General features: G+C 38.9%; 1 protein-coding gene across 1 annotated transcript in view; it reads left to right on the top strand.

Annotated features, from left to right (window-relative positions):
• The window catches only part of LOC124163852 (agrin-like), a 195,468-nt gene extending 182,882 nt beyond the window's left edge, over window positions 1-12,586 (top strand). The window contains exons 18-25 of the mRNA XM_046540955.1: window positions 107-443; window positions 2,185-2,349; window positions 3,091-3,446; window positions 4,824-4,905; window positions 5,036-5,206; window positions 6,141-6,339; window positions 6,754-6,904; window positions 9,808-12,586. Of these exons, the coding sequence (XP_046396911.1) occupies window positions 107-443; window positions 2,185-2,349; window positions 3,091-3,446; window positions 4,824-4,905; window positions 5,036-5,206; window positions 6,141-6,339; window positions 6,754-6,904; window positions 9,808-9,956 (1,610 nt within the window). The 3' untranslated portion in view covers window positions 9,957-12,586. The remainder of the gene's footprint in view (window positions 1-106; window positions 444-2,184; window positions 2,350-3,090; window positions 3,447-4,823; window positions 4,906-5,035; window positions 5,207-6,140; window positions 6,340-6,753; window positions 6,905-9,807) is intronic.
• The last annotated feature ends 6,145 nt before the right edge of the window (window positions 12,587-18,731 follow it).

Below are 18,731 nucleotides of genomic sequence, written 5' to 3'. Positions count from 1 at the left end.
ATTGCCCACTGCACAGTGACACGAACTTTTGCGAGAGCTATACCAATGAAAATGACAGGTTTGATCCATCTTGGGTTAATGCTTCATATGTATTTTTCCATTGCAGAAGAGGAGCAGGAGGAAACATTTGTAGCAGACTTTGGTCGATCCGGTGGAGAGAGTCCGTCCACATCTTGGGTGGAACTTCCTCGGCCGGAGGGGGTCGGTCGTTCACTCTCCATCGAAGTGTGGTTCCTAGCAAGGAAAGCAGATGGCTTACTCCTGTACGCCGCGCAGCTGCCCCCTGCCCCTCACCCTCCAGCGCCACCGTCTGTGTCAGCTGCCTCTGCTCAATCACCACTCTCAACTCCGTTGATCAGGAGATCAGACTTTGTGGCGCTCAACCTTGTCTCCGGTCACCTTCAGTTCTTATTTGACCTGGGTAGTGGAATTGCTAATATCACGTGAGTATATTATGTGTCATTGGGATCTTAGTTGCCTGACACATATACAAACATGAAAGGGCCAGATTGGTTCATCTACATCTACATCTGCATCTACACAATACCCCGCAAGCTGCCTAAAAGGCGTGTGGCAGGGGGTGTTAGGACACCAGCCGTTTACAGCTTTAAAAAAAAAATTAAGTGCTTTAGCGAAGTTGGGACTAGAGTTTATTAAAGTCCTTTATGGTTCAGGGGAAAAACAAATTCCCACATCTATCCGTTCGGCAAAACATCTCTCTTGATTTATCGCTTCTATCGGACCTGGAAATATAGTATGGCTCCAATGTTATGTTCTTTGTGTCGCTCTTAAAGATATTCATTCTCAATTGTTCAAGCAATCTAAGCCTAGCATGCAGCCTCCGAGTCATGATTATTAATGGAGAGAATTGTTTTTTGATTGTCTAAGGTCAGGTGCACCAGAAATTTCCTTCAGGACTTCCTTATATTACATGTCAATGGTATCTTAGTTACCCGATACATACACAAACATGACATGCTCAGGTTGGTTATTGACAAAGGGAATGGTTTTTTGCAGTTGCATAACTAGGAATATTCTTTGGGGAAGGATGGGAGATATGGGGGGACAACCCACCTGGGCAACAGGGGGATTCCGGCAAACTTGACATGCCTGGAAATACATTTTACTTTATTTTGGCTCTTAAAGTTTAACTTTAACCAGATGCAGTTATTATAGGTCAAAACTAGACAATAGTTTTTTTAATATTTTTATTTATCTAAGGATTTGGGAGGGATCCATCCCCATCATCCCCTCTTGTTTTAGGCCAGGCACATCAGAAACTTCCTTCAGGGAGAGCTTAGGTGGTGTGCGGGTTGCATACATGGACATGATGTTTTCAATTCGCATGATTATCTTTAATGGACACCTATGCCGATAACAATTTACGTATAATTCATACTGAATTCCTAAGGTTAACATTAAAAAATATAACTTTATCTAAAAATAGAGTATCAGAGGATAGGCTGGTGGTCTCCTCTTGCAGATGTATCATGGATGGTTGCCGCAAGGGAAAAGATTTTGGTGGTGACATAAGGCCTCAAAGATCCCCCTTCCTGGCTGTAAGCCTGTCTTTGTCGATCATCAACAGGAAGGAGCACATGTGTTAACTCACTGAGGGCCAAGATAAGAGTGATGGTTCAATTTCTATTGGCAGTTGTGTGATGATATATGTACAGGAGTGGCATATTCTAAGGGTTGGGTGAGCTGATGTCAGAAGTCAGATGGGGGAAAGTCCTCTAGTGCTTGCTATAGAATGCAAGTTGAAATTCCCAGAATTCTGATGAATTGTAATGTAATTTGGTGAATAACTTGCTATTTGTGGTGCCTGGTTAGTTAATATTTAATTCCTATGCAATTGGATGAATAAGCAATGTAAGCATCTACTTTGTGGATTTCTGTGGCTTTCAACAAATGGAGATCAGTAGCCTGATTCAAATATGGTCTTTGTGACCGCTGATCAATTGAATTTTCTATTTTTATAGTGTGCCATGTGTTTCCTGAGCCTTAAAGTGGGATTAGGTTTCATTTAGCCTATGCATGAGTGATTACATCTATTACATTTAACCTGTTAGATCTGAGACTGATATTTTATCAAAGATTAAAAACATGGCCATTGAATGCACTCATTGATATTTTCTGATGTAATTTTTTTCATTTGAATATTTTTTTTAACCTCTTATTTAGTTCTCCTGATAAAATCACCCTGAACGAATGGCATGCAGTGAAGGCAAGTCGACTGGAACGAGAAGGATCACTTCAAGTTGATAATGGAGTCATTGCTAGAGGATCCTCTGGGCCACCACTTAGTGAACTTAACCTAGACCTGCCTCTCTACGTTGGTGGAATTCCGTGAGTAATTGAGTCTTATCCTTAGATTAACTCAATTAATATGATGAGCACAAACCCTTGTTCACAATGACAGAACTTGTATTAACTTACACAATGTCTAATATAATCCAATGGCCGTAAATATTAATTCTACAAATTAATTCCCAAGTAGCAGTTATGCAATAAATCAGTGTGTGTGTGTGTGAGAAGGGAAGAGAGTTTACCAGTGAAGACCAAACCCCTCCCTCGAGGGATCATTGCATTGAAACTGTTCTGTTTCTCCTCACCAGCACAGCGATTAATAGAAGAACCTTGACAAGAAGTTCATAGATAAGAAATTTTGCCCCTCTAAGAAGTTTAATTATAAAGTCACAAATTATAGCCCATAAGTTGTATGCTATTTTTTCTGGACAATAAGTTCCCTATAATAAGTATTCTTGGCTAAGAAGAAGATGAATTAATAGAATCTAATTGTTTTAATTAACACTCTTTTATATTTATAGACATGATGAATTTAATCAGAATTGCTCTTTCCCCTTCCCTGGAACATTGTATAAGTCTTACCTTGGATTTGAGGGTAAAAATATTAACTTCCAATACTTGTGCATACTTCTTAATTACTCCCAGGGCTGATACATTGGCATGCTGGCGCTTAAAGGGTTGACTCTATCTTTATCTAAAAGTATAGTTAATGGAGCCTCTGGAATTCTGACTTGGCTTCATCAATTTATTGAAAATGTCTTTTTCTATTTATTTCTGCAGGGAGGCTGTTGAAGTAAGCCGAGATTCAGGCGTGAAATATGGTTTCCGTGGAGCCATACAGCGACTTGTTGTCAATGGAGAGATCCACGAAGGTGCCGGGGCTGGACCGACGGGACATGCGCGTGCCACGGGAGGTCACGTGGGCCGCTACGAGGGACCACCATGCCATCCAGGACATCCCATGGAAAATGACTCGACTCTGTTCTCAACGTTTGCTGCCGAGTGGGCCACGTCTCCTGGCTGGGCCCCTGACTTTTCCAGCCCCACTTGTCTCAACGGAGGGCTGTGCAGGCCCCTGCTGTCGAAATTCATCTGTCGATGTCCTGCGGCGTTTGTTGGGGAACGATGTGAAACAGGTGAGAGACACACTCACTCACTCACAATCGGTAAACGCCTCTTGGGCTATCCACCCGTTAATCTGATTCATTTCTCCTGACATTTTGATTTCCAACTTGGTCATCATCTTCAGGGGTCTTAACCCGTTAGCGCCCGAAGTTTTTTTTAAATTCTCACACATTTCGCTTTTAAAAAATATGATGCATAGTAGCTCAACACAGTGAACACAATTCAAGCTGACTGAATAATAGAGGAAACCTTCTACTAAGTATGTGCACTGAAAAGTACACTAAAATTCACATATTATATGCATCGCAGGAGTATTGGCTCAGTACTGCAATGGGTGCCATATGGCACCCGTGGGCATTGATGTGTTAATGCTGTGAAATCCAAGTACACACTTTTTCAAAATCCAACTCAGGTGTATGGTGTTAGGATACCAGCCTTTAATAAAATAAAGAAGAATAAAAGAAGAGATGCACATTGGAGATACCTATGTGACCATGAAATACACTCACCACCTAGCATGTGTTATAGTCCAAAATCATTTGGGGGAAGAATTAATTCATAAACTCATCCATTCTGGAAAATACATCTCTTAATTAATCATTTCTGTCAGACCTCGAATTGTAGTGAGATAGTATCTAAAGGCCAGTTTACATGGTGCATTAACTCGTACAAGTTAATGTCTAAATGTATGAATGCAAGAATGAACGCAAAAATAAACTGTATAACCACCCAACTTGTGGAAATGCATGAACAGAAAATAGAATATGTTCTAATTTGATACTTGCATTCATGCATATTCTGTTCAGGTCTACCCATAGTGGTGAATATAAGCATGGGGGATGCAGAGGGCGTACCTTATATTTGAAGTGAAGGCACTTGCCTCTTGCGGGACCGCCTGCATTGCTGAACATTGCAGAACAACAGTTATAACTTTTTATTATCTACTTATTATTATACTTTATTATGATTAGATGGGATTGTCTTGTTTATGTGTATATAGTCAGTTTAATCCTCCATCAGTCGGGCATATTTTGGAACCCTATTTGTTGCGTGGCATCTCAGAGACACTATTTAGCAATGGTTAAACAAAATACACGAAAGTAGAAATTACTGTTTTAACTGCAAAATAATTATTCATTGAATACTTAATTTCATGAATGGGCAACAAATTTATGCATAACAACAATGGAGATATTTGTATTAATAAAATACATAATACATACTACGTATTTAGACTTTTATTACAGTTTTTCGTCATTTTAGAGGTTTGAAGTGATGAGGTTTTTACCTCTATGAAATATTATGATAAATGAATTATAATTGATGTCCTTCAAAGGTTTTTTTTCATATTCTATTAATTAAATTTTATTATTCTATTTTTATTTCAGCGGTGGAAGATGTAGGTACGAAGAAGCCCGTACGATTCACAGGAGAGACATTCTTGCCATTCCACAGTCGGCTCCACAAGGGGTAAGATCTCATTTGGTTACTCTATTAATCTGTCACTGAAAGGGTTAACAGCATCTATTATGACTTTCTTTGAACCTACTAATATAATGGCCAAATTAATCTCCATAAATGCCTATGTTTGATTCTCTAGAACTAACACTACTAACCAAACTAACTTTGAGTTGGAAGAGGATGAGAATGATGAAGGTGAAGAGGAAGATGATGAAGGTGTAGATATGGATGAGGAAATGAGTGAGGAATATGGAAATGAAGATGAAGAAGATATGTATGATGAAGATGATGTCGACTTCTTTGATAAAGGGTAAGCTGAGAATGTGTTGAGTGTGCTCCAGAAAATTTCTCATCTTCATCCAGTAACTTATTATATATGCATGCGAGTAAAAGTGCACCATAATATGCTTCACTTATTTTTTGCAGTAGCTGGTTGCTGGTATGGTAGTATGCATGGATTGATAGAATTAAGAAATTCAGAAGTTATGGTTAATGCTTTGTTATCAATAATTAACATACAGAGAGTAAAATCTAAAGATTCTAATAAAAAGGAATGAAATTAGTTCATAATGGTGCGATTTTACATGAAAACAACCTCTGATTAAATCCTATGTACATATATGATTCCCACTTGACTTGATATATGATTCCTTTGACCATGTGTCAAATATTTTGTAACGCTGAAACCTAAATTGAATTAAATTATTTGTTAGGAAAGTTGCACCTTTATGTTCTATTCTTTAATGGAGTAGCATTTGGAGGCACTATAACATGGCTTCAAAAAAAAGTCGAGTGCCTGAAAAAGTATAAAATATTTTCCCTAGCCCCAAAAAAAGTGAGCTAAATACAAAACTATTTGACCTTAAAGGTATCAATAAAGCACTTAAGCTCAGAATATGCAGAAAAAGATATTTATTTTATTACAGTCATTTATTAAGTGAAATGTTATTTTATTCAAAATTTCTAGTAAGTTTAAAAGAACCTAATTCACATCAGAATTCTATATATTTTTTGGAATTCTCTCATGAATATCTATAGGGCTAGAACAGCCTTATAAGATTGCGCAATATTTTTAGAATTCCTCCAGTCATGAAGATGTTTAATAGGTTTAATCAATCTCTTGGAAATTCTATTTGAATTTTCTAACCTTAATAGATAATTTCTGGTAGTTTTGAACTCTTTAAATAATAGTGCATGTCATAAGAGTAAAAATGAATTAAACAATTATACTTTTCATTGTAAAGGAGGAGAGGAGAACGCCGAAACCACTTCCTAATACGTTTTAGAGTGCCTCCAGGGGATCCTGGTAATGGTCTGCTTCTGTGGACCAACAAAGGGAACACATTGCAAGGAGACTTCTTTGCTATCGCCATTGTCAATGGGTATCCTCAGCTGAGTTTCAACTTAGGACGTCAGAAAAACTTACTCACAATACGATCTAAGGTTGGTATTGGAGCTAGGAATGTGACTTACTACCAGAATGTAATGAACAAATTCAACAAAAACCTCTTATCTGATAATGAACTATTAATCTACTGTAAATTTATTTTTATTAATGGTAACAAACATTGCCCAGTGGAATAATTTTTGGTGACCCTTTATGTGTACCCCCGTGGACATGTAATTATTTTTCATTTCGCATTCAAAAAATTACCTACTTTATATTTTTGCCACTAGCAAGTCTTATATCTACAATTGTCTGTGGAGAATAAATGATTATTATTATAAAATAAAACTGATGAACCAGCCCATAATAGAGGGGCCTTGTAAAGGAATGCAAGACATGGAACAAAATTTGATCTTTCTATTTCAACGTGTTAATATATGATGATGCTAACGTGCCGTTGATTTCAATAGGTGAGGGTGACTGATGGAGCGTGGCACTCCCTAGTTGCTCATCGAAGGAAAAGGATTGGAATGTTGACTGTTGATGGAGAGACCCCATCTGAAAGGGGAGTCGCAGACCCAGGAGCTTCCCTCCTCAACACGAATGGCCGTTTGTGGATAGGTAAGATATGACATGAAAAGATGAAATCCAATGATGCGTCACTTCAACATTGCATTGCGAAGATGATTTACCCTTTTTCCATGCAAGGACGAAAACATTTTAATCATATATGGCCCACTTATGTGATTCAGAATGTTGCGGTGGCTAGAAAGCGATGGGCGAAAAATCCACAGAGAAAAAATCATTCGCCTTGACCAGGATTTGAACACGGATCCCCTGATTTCTGGTTGAGAGCTTTAGCCAGTTAAGCTACTGAGGTGTCATTCCTCTCTGCAGATATTTGTGGACACAACCGGACAATCCTGGTCAAGGGGAATGATTTTTTCTCTATGGATTTTTTGCACAATTTGTGCACTGAAGAAATCTCCCATTAAAGTTATCACAGTGGCTGGTGCCAGTACATATACTAAAAAAAATGAATATAAAAAAAGCTGGAAATCCAGTTTCTAACCCAGTGGGTTTGGGCTTAATCCCTGAGATAATATATTTGGTACTACATACTTGATCCCTGCCTGGGTACTTAGTGGAGGGCACTTCAAATACAGCACTCCATAGATTGAATGGGACGTTAAGCAGTGATGCCTCCTTTGTGTTTATCGTTAGCCATTGGGCTGCGGAAGTTCATGATTTTAGCTACCAGCATTTGCAGGAGAGAAACAAGACATATTTTTTCCCCCCAGTCTGGCCGAGAGTTCCTCTTATCCCCCTCCACTCAACTTGTGGGCAGCTCCCCCCCTCCCCCCCCCCCCCCCCCCCCAGAAGCAAAATCGCAAGTCTTTAAGCAAAATCAGTACTGAATTGAAACAAAAGTATTCAACAATGTTTCTTTAAACCCACAAAAATGATATATATTAGTATAAGATATGTAACTAAAATAAAACTACAGTAAAACCTCTTTACATCGTAATAGAGGGGACCAAAATTTGGGCAATTTGATGTATGGAGGCTCACTATAGGGAGGTTTTAGTTATTTGCACCAGTTTTTCATATCCTTTGGAAATGAAAGGCATTACTCTCTTTTAAACCAGTTTTACAGGGAGTGTACCCTTACTGTCCTGGGTGACCCTTCCTTCTTTCTTACCAAGGGATGGACTTTCATTTGGGAACTTTTCATGGGCACATTAATACATACATGAAAGAAAGCATTAGGCAGTTATGGATATAGAGAAGAAACTCAAGGGAGTAGGGCAAAATATATCTTGAGCAACCTTTACTTTTTTGCAATGAAAAACAAGTTGCATCCAAATTTTAAGAAAGTATTGTATTTAGACTGTTTACACAGTACAGACTTTATTTAAACAGATTAAACAGTGAACTCAAACTGGCCATTCGATTTTTAACCTCAATGTTTTAACCTCTCTACACTTATGTCAAACATAATGGGTCGAAACTACTCCCTCTTATCCCCCTCCGCTCAACTTGTGGGCAGCTGCCCCTATAACCAAAAATTGCAAGTCTTTAAGCAAAATCAGTACTGAATTGAAACAAAAGTATTTAACAAATTTTCTTTAAACCCACGAAAAATGATATACAGTAAAACCTCTATGTAGTGGACCTCTTTACAGTGTAAACCTCCATACTTCATACCACCCCTACGGCCCCGTCAGATGTACATGTAAATTTATTGGCAAACCTCTATGTAGTGAACCTCTTTATCTCATAAAACCTCCACTTATCAATCCAAGGAGACACCCCAAGATGGCCTAACTACCCCTGCAAATCGTACCGAGACAACTAGAGATCATTAATTCAGCTGCAATTATGTACATGGAATGACATTTTCAGCATAAATAAATGTTTCACGCTTATTTTTTTCCCTTGTACACCTTTGATATGCTGTAATTTTCACGTTAACCATTAGCTACCGCCATTTTGTTCCATATGAGAGCATACCTAAAGAAAAAAGGTCTCCAACTATCCCAATCTTTTTAAGTGACGGTTGATTTAAGAGGGATCACATCGTTTCCTCTCGAATCATGGTAAAAATCACGCGATAGCACTCGCTTTCTGTCATTAATAAATATTTGTTCACTAATGGATGCATATTTGCTTAAACACTCAATTATAATGGTTCAAAAGACTGTAGTGCCTTTCATTTCCAAAGGATATGAAAAAATGATGCCTATCACTATAACCTCTCCATAGTGAACCTCCATTCATCAAATTGCCTAAATTTTGGTCCCTTCCATTACGATGTAAAGAGGTTTTACTGTATATTAGTATAAGATATGTAACTGAAATAAAACTATTTTTCCAAGGAAATAATCTTGTTAATCCCATGGCTTGTCCCCCCCTGGACCATGGCTTGCCCCTCTCCCCTAGACCATGGCTTTCCCCACCCTAGTTATGATCCTGGGTATGCCCATGCTTGCAGGGACGCCGACTTACAAATAATATTGGGGGGCCCAAACCGGGGATCGTGCCCCGGGAATTTTTTTAAGTAGTGAGTTTTAAGTTTTTTCAGCATTTTAGAAGAGTCATATGATCAACATTAGAACCCTGATAACTCGAATTTTGATACCTGGACACTCCGGGGAAAATCGACAAGCCCGACACATTTTTCCCCATGCCCAAAACGAATTTTTGAGGGGGCTCGGGCCCCCTCAAGCCCCATGGAGTCGGCACCACTGCATGCTTGTGGAATCAAAACTTAGCAAAGCTATGAGCAGTGGAGTTTTGATTAATTTAGTTTCATTACCAGGATTAAAGTTTCATCCCAGATCGAAACTAAACTCCATGGTGATTCATGCGGGAACGAATCTAAACCCAGGCCTCGCATTTTCCTTTCACTTCGGGTCGAAATGAAACCTTTTCATTTTATCTCACTTGCCATCCCTGGTTTGAGCATGTTTCTCGGCCACTCCCCAACTCTGTTTTTGAGACTTCAATTTTTCATCTTTCAGGAGGTGCGCCAGCACTGCCAGCTGGGCTTCCCGCTCAGTACTACCTGGGATTCATTGGCTGCATAGAAGAGGTCAAAGTCGACAAGAAGAAGTCACTTGACCTGCTGAAACATGGCCTCAATACAGTCACACAGTTTTGTCCTGTTTGAAGCATGTCGTTTAATACTCTGTGAGCTTTAGCGCACCCCTTATCTATATTACCTCTTGACAATGTCTCCCAAAAAAAAAAAGTAATTTAGTGGATGCTCTGCGAAAAGCTCCTTGAAATTGAGATGGTGATGAGGGAAAGACTTTTTTTCCATTGGTTTTGACTTCATTCGGGAAAAAAGTCCTAACCTTCCCTTAAAAGTGTTCCTTTTCCCCTCTTATTCAAGAGAGAAATGTTATATTGTTGAGCCTTTGAAGGTTGCGCAGTGTTGCGTGTGAGCGATTTGTTCATTCAGGATGTGACTGTAAGGAGCAGTAGACTGACTTCCCCCAATGTGCCCGCCAAAACACTTTGTGCAAGGTTGCATTTGTTTTGTTGTCTTCCGTGGAGACTTTTCGTCATTGAAAGCGCGGCACCAAGGCGAGAAAGGTGTGAAAGCAGGGACAGGGCAACTAAATCCTTATGCTCTGAAGTATGAAGATGTTTATGGGAGAAGATTTTAAGAATCTCCTATTATTTTGACTACGGTAAATGCTGCAAGCTGCTGCTAAAATTACAAGAGGAGCTGAACTATACGAGTATTAAAAAAAACTGGGGATATTTTAATTGGAGAGAAATGAAAGTGATATGTCCACCAAGACTTAACCTAATTTATCGGAGCATGTGATGGTTAGCATGGATATACCTCATTTGCTGGCAAAAAAAGAAAATATGAAGAGACATATTTGATTTACATTCTGTGCTTGGAATGTGAATGAAAGTAATATCAGTGTTTATAGTGTTGAGTGTGATTTTTTTTTGCAAAACTGGAAGACTTCATGTTGAATGTGAGTGAGTTAAATAATTAGATATTCAATAAGTGTGAATGTGATAACTAGAGGACAAGATAGGAAAATGAAAGAAACGAGATTTAAGCAAGATATAATAACCAGTGATCAATTTTTTTTAATATTGTCATTAACTTACCCAGTATATTCTTTCTAATGTTGACAAAAAAAACTTTAATTTAAACTTATAAAAATCATTTCCTGGGTTAGAATACTGTTAATGTGCAACTGTGTCTGCATCGTTAGCCAAAAATTGTAAAAAAATTACCAGTTGTTTTCAATTTGTTACAATGGTAAACCATTAACAGTAAAAGGAAAATGCATGCCATGCAATAAATAGAGAATTAATTCTAAGACATTGAAGTTGAAAGTAACGATTATGCTCCACATAATAAGAGGAACATTTCCATGGATGCTGGTGATCATTAAATTCAGCTCCTTGAAATTCAAAACAAAAATTTCATCTCTCCATCAAAATTAAGGTGAAGCGTGAAAAAGTTATAAATAAACAATCTTTTACAAGCATAGTGAAAGGGATAACAAATGTTTGGAGCCATTGCCAAACTGGATTAATATACTCATAAATACCCAGCTAGCACCGGCATCATTGCATATGCAATGTTTCCTTCGACATCACAGGAAAAATGTGGAAACTGACTCTTAATGACCAAAGGTGAATGTTCCCCCAGCATCAGGTAAAAGAAATGTAAAAAACACTAACATAAGAATCCAACTAAAGTTAACATTTTTATTTAAACATGTAGGGTGCCAAATATTTGCAATATTTGCAGCTATCATTGCTGATGACCAATTAATTCATCAAACCTTTACACAGAAATATCGTCTTCTGAGTTAATACATCTCCCAGTTATAAAGACTGAAAGAATCGAATTCAAATATCCACAGTTTGTTGTTCAAGAATCAGAGTCAAGCTTTTTCTATTTTATTTCAAAATATTGCCTCCAATAAGGCAGCAATACATAAAAGAGTCCCCTACCTCACTACGCTGCCACTATGACAACTCTGCCCCAGAATTGAGTTGCTGCATTTGCCAATATTTTGCTTTTGAATGAACACATTCTTTAGCGTAAAACTGCCCACATTAATTGAGAAGCATTTAATTAAACCCCGGATATTAGTAACTCACTATGAAAATCCTTCATATTCATTACAGGATAAAATCCATTTTGGGCGCAAATAATCAATAAAAAATATGAGCATGCAATTAATGATAGATGTGCCTGCTCTACGTTATGAAAGAAGTTTTACTTTACTATGAAAATGTCACCAATGGCACCATTAGAAAATTGTCAACCCACAAGCGGAGCAAGCTGTATCAATTAACAAAAGTTCAACATGTTTCAGGATGCCATTCTTAGATTCCACATCAACAGTTTCCATAAAAGCTGTTTCCTTTTCATACAGGATGCGTTTACGTAAACAAATTTGGGTGTGCTAGCCGGGTAGTTTATTTGTATAAAATGTGAAGAGAAGGGCAAAACTACTTATGTAGGTGGCTCAAGCCCATGAATGAACAGTATTTTATTTTCAAGTATTTGAAAGCCTTATTTACATTCATAAAGTTGCATAATAGGGTAATCATTATGTTAACTGTTGTACAACTAGCTAAAAGCTAAACAGTAATGTCCACCTCTTTTCAGCATTTGAGGTAAATATTATTTGAGGGTTTGAAATATTTTTTGGTTATTTTAAACCTGTCCCCATGGCATCATGTACCTACACATCCGAATATGTGTATGTAAATTACTTTTGCAAGAAATAAATACATGATGTGTCAAAATTATGGAGTGATGCTACTTTTTTCTCTTTCAAACATAACTGTAGGTCATCAATCATCAGTGGCGCCGACTCCATGGGGCCTGAGGGGGCCCGAGCCCCCTCAAAGATTCGTTTGGGGGGGCGGAGCCCCCTCAATAATTCAAGAAAATAATTATGTTATATTATGCTTTGTGAAATCACAAAAATATATTGGTAATTTTTATTTCCCATGTTTGACGATAGTTACCTTTTAAAATAAATTCAACAATGTGTTAAAACAAATAATTATTAGGTTAAGCAGGTTAACTGAATCAGGTGGTGTGAATCATGATAGTGTTTCGGTGCTACGACACACTTTGAATTTAACCTCTTCCCGGGGCAAGACCGCGGATATGGGCCCCCCCAATATTTTTTATAAGTCGGCGCCCCTGTCAATCATCAACATTCATCAATCCTTAGGTTGGTGTGATGCAGCTATCCGCTAAATTCACCTATCAGGTAATCTTTTGATTCCTATATAATAATTCCTCAGCTTTATCTCCTTCACCACCTGCCCAACATATCTCAAAGAGGTCTATCTCGACCTTTTTTTCTTTCAACCTGTGCTTCAACAATAATTTTGAAGAGGTCATCGTATCTTATGATGCGGCAGATCGTATTGCCCCATCTTCTATCCAATGTTTTTGGAAAACACCATTATTCACATGATTATTCTTCCAAAAAATACACGTTTTGAATGCTTCCAGCCTTTATACTTCAAAATTTAATACCACGTAAGGCTTTTAATTGAATGAAAGTTGTAAATAAGGAAACAGACGGAATAAGCAATGCAAAAAGGGGAGGTGGGAATGACGGTGTGATTCAGGAAATGACGGGTTTAGCAATCACTTTATGGGTCCCTGAAAACCTATCGCTGGAGCCATGCCCAAAACTAGGGTGGGGCCAGGGGTGGCACCTGCCCCGGGCCACAGATTTCAGGGGTGGCAAAATTTGAAAAGGTTATTTTTATTTAATTTTTCTACTTAAATTATTTAACAATAATTATTAAAGCATGAATTTTCAAAAGTAGTATTATTAAAACTTCTAAATAGCATACGGTGAGTAATTTCAACTACTGCATCTCAAAAAATAGCATATGGACGTATTATATTTTAAGGGTGGGGGAGGGAACGAGGGGGAATCAGGGGTGTGGGGGGGCAAACTGATCTTTGCCCCCTGACGAAATTCCCAGTTCCGGCCCTGGCTGAAGATATCACTATGAGGGACGGGAAAAATGAGATTCAGGCTTTGTTCAGTATCTGTGTGATAGCAAGGCAGCCGCGGGGCTCAAGACGGCCGCGACGGACATAACACCAAGGAGTCGAATAGGGCTCGTTCACGCATCTCGCCACCCAATTACATCAGTCGGCCGCGGACGAGTTAGCACCCTGCGTCCCACCTGCGTGACAGTTCGGCTCGGGGAACCGAAGAGCGAAGTCCTCGGTAACACATCCAGCGAAAAACATGCATCGTTGATCGTTCCACTGGTGTATTACTAGAAATTACGCGATAGTTTTCGTACCAAGTGAATACCGTCAACCTTCATAGCTGGGATAGAGCAACGAGTTACCGAGTGTGGGAGTGTTCAGTTCGTTTGAAGTGTTTCTTAGTGTCCGAGTGAAATAAGGTATATTCAGTGCATTCACAGTAGTTGACTATGAAGACCACTTACAACCTAAAACTACAACCTCTGAGGCGTTGAACGTTGTCATAAGTACCCTAGTCCAAAAAGTAACGTGCTTAGTATTCATACCAAGCGATCACCGTTAAGCCTCGTAACTGGAGTCATGTGAAGGATTATTATTTGTGTCAATTCATTTTGAAGAATGTCTTGGTGAAAATGTCTCATGCGGTTAAATATTAAGCAATATACCTACTTTTTAAGTTATACTGAGTCTGAGTCGTCCGAGTGGCGAATGTCCTTTCTAGAGGTTGCATAAGTGCCATTTCTACAATGTGGATCAATTTCTTGCGTGGTTTCTAAGTGGGCAAGCAAGCCATGTCTCTCGATTACCAAAATTTCGACGTCTGATTTTTTTCCTCTTCATCAGGGTGAACACATTGTTTCTGACATATCGCGTATGTTCAGTCGTTGGAATTTCTACGTTAAATTTTGTATGAGACATTCAAGGCGGTGTGACTGTCAAAGTAGCCCTGTATAATGGGTGATGGGGTGACTACCATCCCTTGCAGACACATGAAGCAGCATATGAGGGTGAGTAGACGATGATTGATGTGGTAGCATTTCTCATGTATAACTCCCCACTCATATTTTTCACGCATAGTTTCAGAAATGGTGGCAATGATAGGAATTGCTGTCCCGTACTTCCGCCATTTGCAACCGTCACGATTTTCTGTCAGTTAACTCTTGCCTTATCGTACCAAAGTCAGTAGCGAAGGTAGCGAATGTAGAAATCATACCCGCGGGCATAGTCGGCATTAGGGGACGAGGACGGGGGTACGTGGCCCCCCTCCCCCCGGAAGCTTAAAAATAGTCAAGATTTTTAATAAGTTCATCATTAAATTCATTTTAAAAAGAGCAACATATGAGAGAACTGCACATTTTTTGGGCAACTTTGGGTTTGCCTTTCCCTCAAACATCCCTTTCCCCTGTGGTGCACATCAGTCCTACTTTATACGATGGCCTGACAACCTTTAAATGGATCCTTGGTTTTTCCTGACAGTCAAAATAAAATGCTGAATGGAAATTGCTGATCCACACATGTCTTCTGCTTCTTCCTCCACTGTTTCCAAATCAAGGGCCGCAGAGCATTCCTCTTGTGATTCTACATTTTTTGAAAAGCAAGCAACGGCGTTGAATAAAATCAAAGAATGCTATTATTCATTTTTTGTGACCACCTCTGGATTCCATTCTTTATCCATCTACGTACAACTTCCTTTATAATGCGTCTCCGATCCATTCTCACAGCAGCTCCCTGGTTTTACCCGCCGCGGCCCCGTTTGGCAGTATGGCATTAATAGAGTTGATTAACGTTGACAAATATAAATATTTTTATAGATTATGGATCAAAGAAAAATTACAAATAAATTAAAATGTGTTTCTATCAGTTTTATTTTTTCTTTCGGGGTGAACTATAGGACAAGATACTGTTTAAATATTTTCATTAATTTATAACAAAATATGCGCTATACAAATACCCAAAAGCCATTTTATTAATCTACACTGATGTTTTTAAATTATTATGGAAGAAGAATGCTGTTGACGCAGTAGTTTTCCCTAGGTTGAGTTACAATTGTATTAGCCGTATTAGAGTAAAATTAGGCGTTTTGTCAACTTCATGAACTTTAAAGTTCATGAAGTTGACAAAACGGCTAATTTTACGGTGCGCGGAGTCATTTATTGCACTGGTGTGTCTACATTTTTGAATTTTTTGTAAAAAAAATAAATCGGAATTTAGGGTAAAATTTTCTTTTAAATGACGTATAATTCGTCATTATAGCATGCATTGAAGCCAAGATATAAATTGGAAAAGTATAGCGGCACATCATTTTGACGCCGACAGTAGAAAAAAACGATGTCTTCTTGGCTGGCAGTGGAATTGTATGAGGAACAACGTTGCTCTTTATTTTTCATATTTCCTCCCTTGATTTTAAACATCATGGTATTTTCTATACCCTTCCGTAACTGAAATTGAACAAGTGCCATAAAAAATTCGACCCCATGGCACCCATCGAGAAACAAGTATGTCAATTTTTTTTATAATGCGGCCGAATAGGGTGGTTTCCTAATATTTTTTTATTGCCTAAATCAAAAGATTATTACTCCTGGAGTAAGTATTTCACGCTTTTAGATTTTTACATGACGATATCTATTTTTCGCGATTAAATGAAAAGTGAAAATTTTCAAGCGCGCGAAAACGCGACGCGTAAGTATGAATGCCGGGAAATCTCTCCGTGTGACGTATTTCTGGTTCCCGCTGCCGCCCTGTGAGGTGACCTTGAGGCGAGTTGAGCGAGTTGAAACGAAAGTCATTGATTGCGATTCGTTACCCAGCATTACTGTATTCATAATATACAAATTATTTCGTTTTAGAAATACCGGTTTAGACGAATGGCAATGGTCCATTTTTATCCTCATTTGAAAAAGGCCAGATTGGCGCCCATGCGATGCCACTCCACGTGACGTCACAGGGACCTAGTTTCTATACGAGAAGATAGGAGTTATACATCGTCTGAGGTTACCAATGCATGCATGAGGCGTAGAGCTCAGGGAAAAATGTCTTAATAATCACTTATTAAAACTGGCTAAGGTCGGAAAGTTTTCTTCATTTGATAAGGTATTAATAATCCTTATTTAAGCCAAGCGCTACCAGCCAGCAGGGTACTCAGCTACCCGCTAGCAGCCTGCGTCGTATCAGCGCTCAACTCGCCTCAAAGTCACCTCACAAGGCGGCAGCGGGAACGAGAAATACGCCACACGGAGAGATTTCCCGACATTCATACTTCCGCGTCGCGTTTTCGCGCGCTAGAAAATTTTCACTTTTCATTTAATCGCGAAAAATAGATATCGTCATTTAAAAATCTAAAAGCGTGATATACTTACTCCAGGAGTAATAATCTTTCGATTCAGGCAATAAAAAAATAATAGGAAACCACCCTATTATGACGTCACGGCATAAAGATTAGTAGGGGCGGTATTTTTTATCCCGCGAAACTCGGGGCACTTTTGGGATTCATTTTTTAGTGCATAAACTGAATTTTAAGTGGAAAAAAGTATATTGCGGTTCTAAGTATTTATTGTAGTATATCAGCATATGCTGTCAGTATATACTGTCTATAAAAAGTATGCAATTTCCCTCTTCAAGCCGCCGTTGATTCTGGCAAACTCGGCCTCCCCGACCGCTGCTCATCATGGACGTTTTCCCGTCCATTAGAAGCCTCCCGGCACCATTTTCTCACTTTTTTAATGGCCATACACTTCTTACCATATACATCCACTATCTGGTGACGAATTTCTTTCGAGGAAAACATTTTCGCCTTCAAAAAATCAAATGACTTAGTTCGCACCTGGCGGGCGAGCTAAGCGGGAGCTTCATCCTAAACGGCTGCTACACAGCGACTGAATGGCCTCAGGTAACGTGAGTGCTTTATTATAGTATTTTTTTAGTATAGGAGCCAAGGAATGCAGTGTTGTAGTCAAATTTCTCCGAGCGACTCGCGTTCGGAAATACCGTCTTTTGAGACCTTACTTTTCCATACACACTCGTTGTACATATTTGTTCCTCACGATAGGTTCGAAGCTATCGTATCTCCAGTGGCGCCGACTCCATGGGACCTGAGGGGGCCCGAGCCCGCTCAACAATTCGTTATGGGTGTGAGAAAAAAATGTGTCAGGGTTGTCGATTTTCCCCGGAGTGTCCAGATATCGAGGTTAAAGTTATCAGGGTTCTAATGTTGATCATATGACTCTTCTAAAATGCTTAAAAAACTTAAAACTCAATACTTATAAATTTTCCCGCGGCAAGATCCCTGGTTTGGGCCCCTCCAATATTTTTCTAAGTCGGCACCCCTGCGTATCTCCACGATACTTTACTTCATCTATCGCATCTATATTGATGCCACGCTCAACATATTCATGGGGGTAGTTGGACGACATTCGCAGAGAATGTAAAGCCGTGCAGTTGCTAGATCTAAGTCAGGCCCGGAACTAGGGTGGGGCAGAGGGGGCACGTGCCCCGGGCGGCAGACTTCAGAGGGTGATAAAATTTGAAAGGGTTATTAAAAAAGTTATTTAATTTTTGTAATTGAATTAGTTAGCAATAATTATAAATTTACAAATTATAAAAAATCATTTTTATTCAACCTATAGAAAACAGACGTTATGTAATTTCAACTGCCGCATCGCAAAAAAATAGCTCACGGATGTATTCTATTGTAGTGGTGAGGGAGAGGGAGGACCAGGGGAGGGGGTGGCAAAGATCATGATCTTTTCCCCCCTGACAAAACTCCTAGTTCGGGCCCTGGTTCTAGTCCTCCCTCTTGGCATAGTAATGGATACAGAAAAAACTAAAGGGGAGGCTCAGTAGATATATTTTGAGCTGCCCATACTTTATCGTATTGAAAAATAATCAAGTTAAATGCAAAATTAAGACAGTTTTATTTAAACTGAT

Source organism: Ischnura elegans, chromosome 8 (assembly GCF_921293095.1).
Source record: "Ischnura elegans chromosome 8, ioIscEleg1.1, whole genome shotgun sequence".
NCBI classification, from domain to species: domain Eukaryota; kingdom Metazoa; phylum Arthropoda; class Insecta; order Odonata; family Coenagrionidae; genus Ischnura; species Ischnura elegans.
The sequence above is the reverse complement of the archived record's forward strand: the minus strand, read 5'-3'. Positions and strand labels throughout refer to the sequence as shown.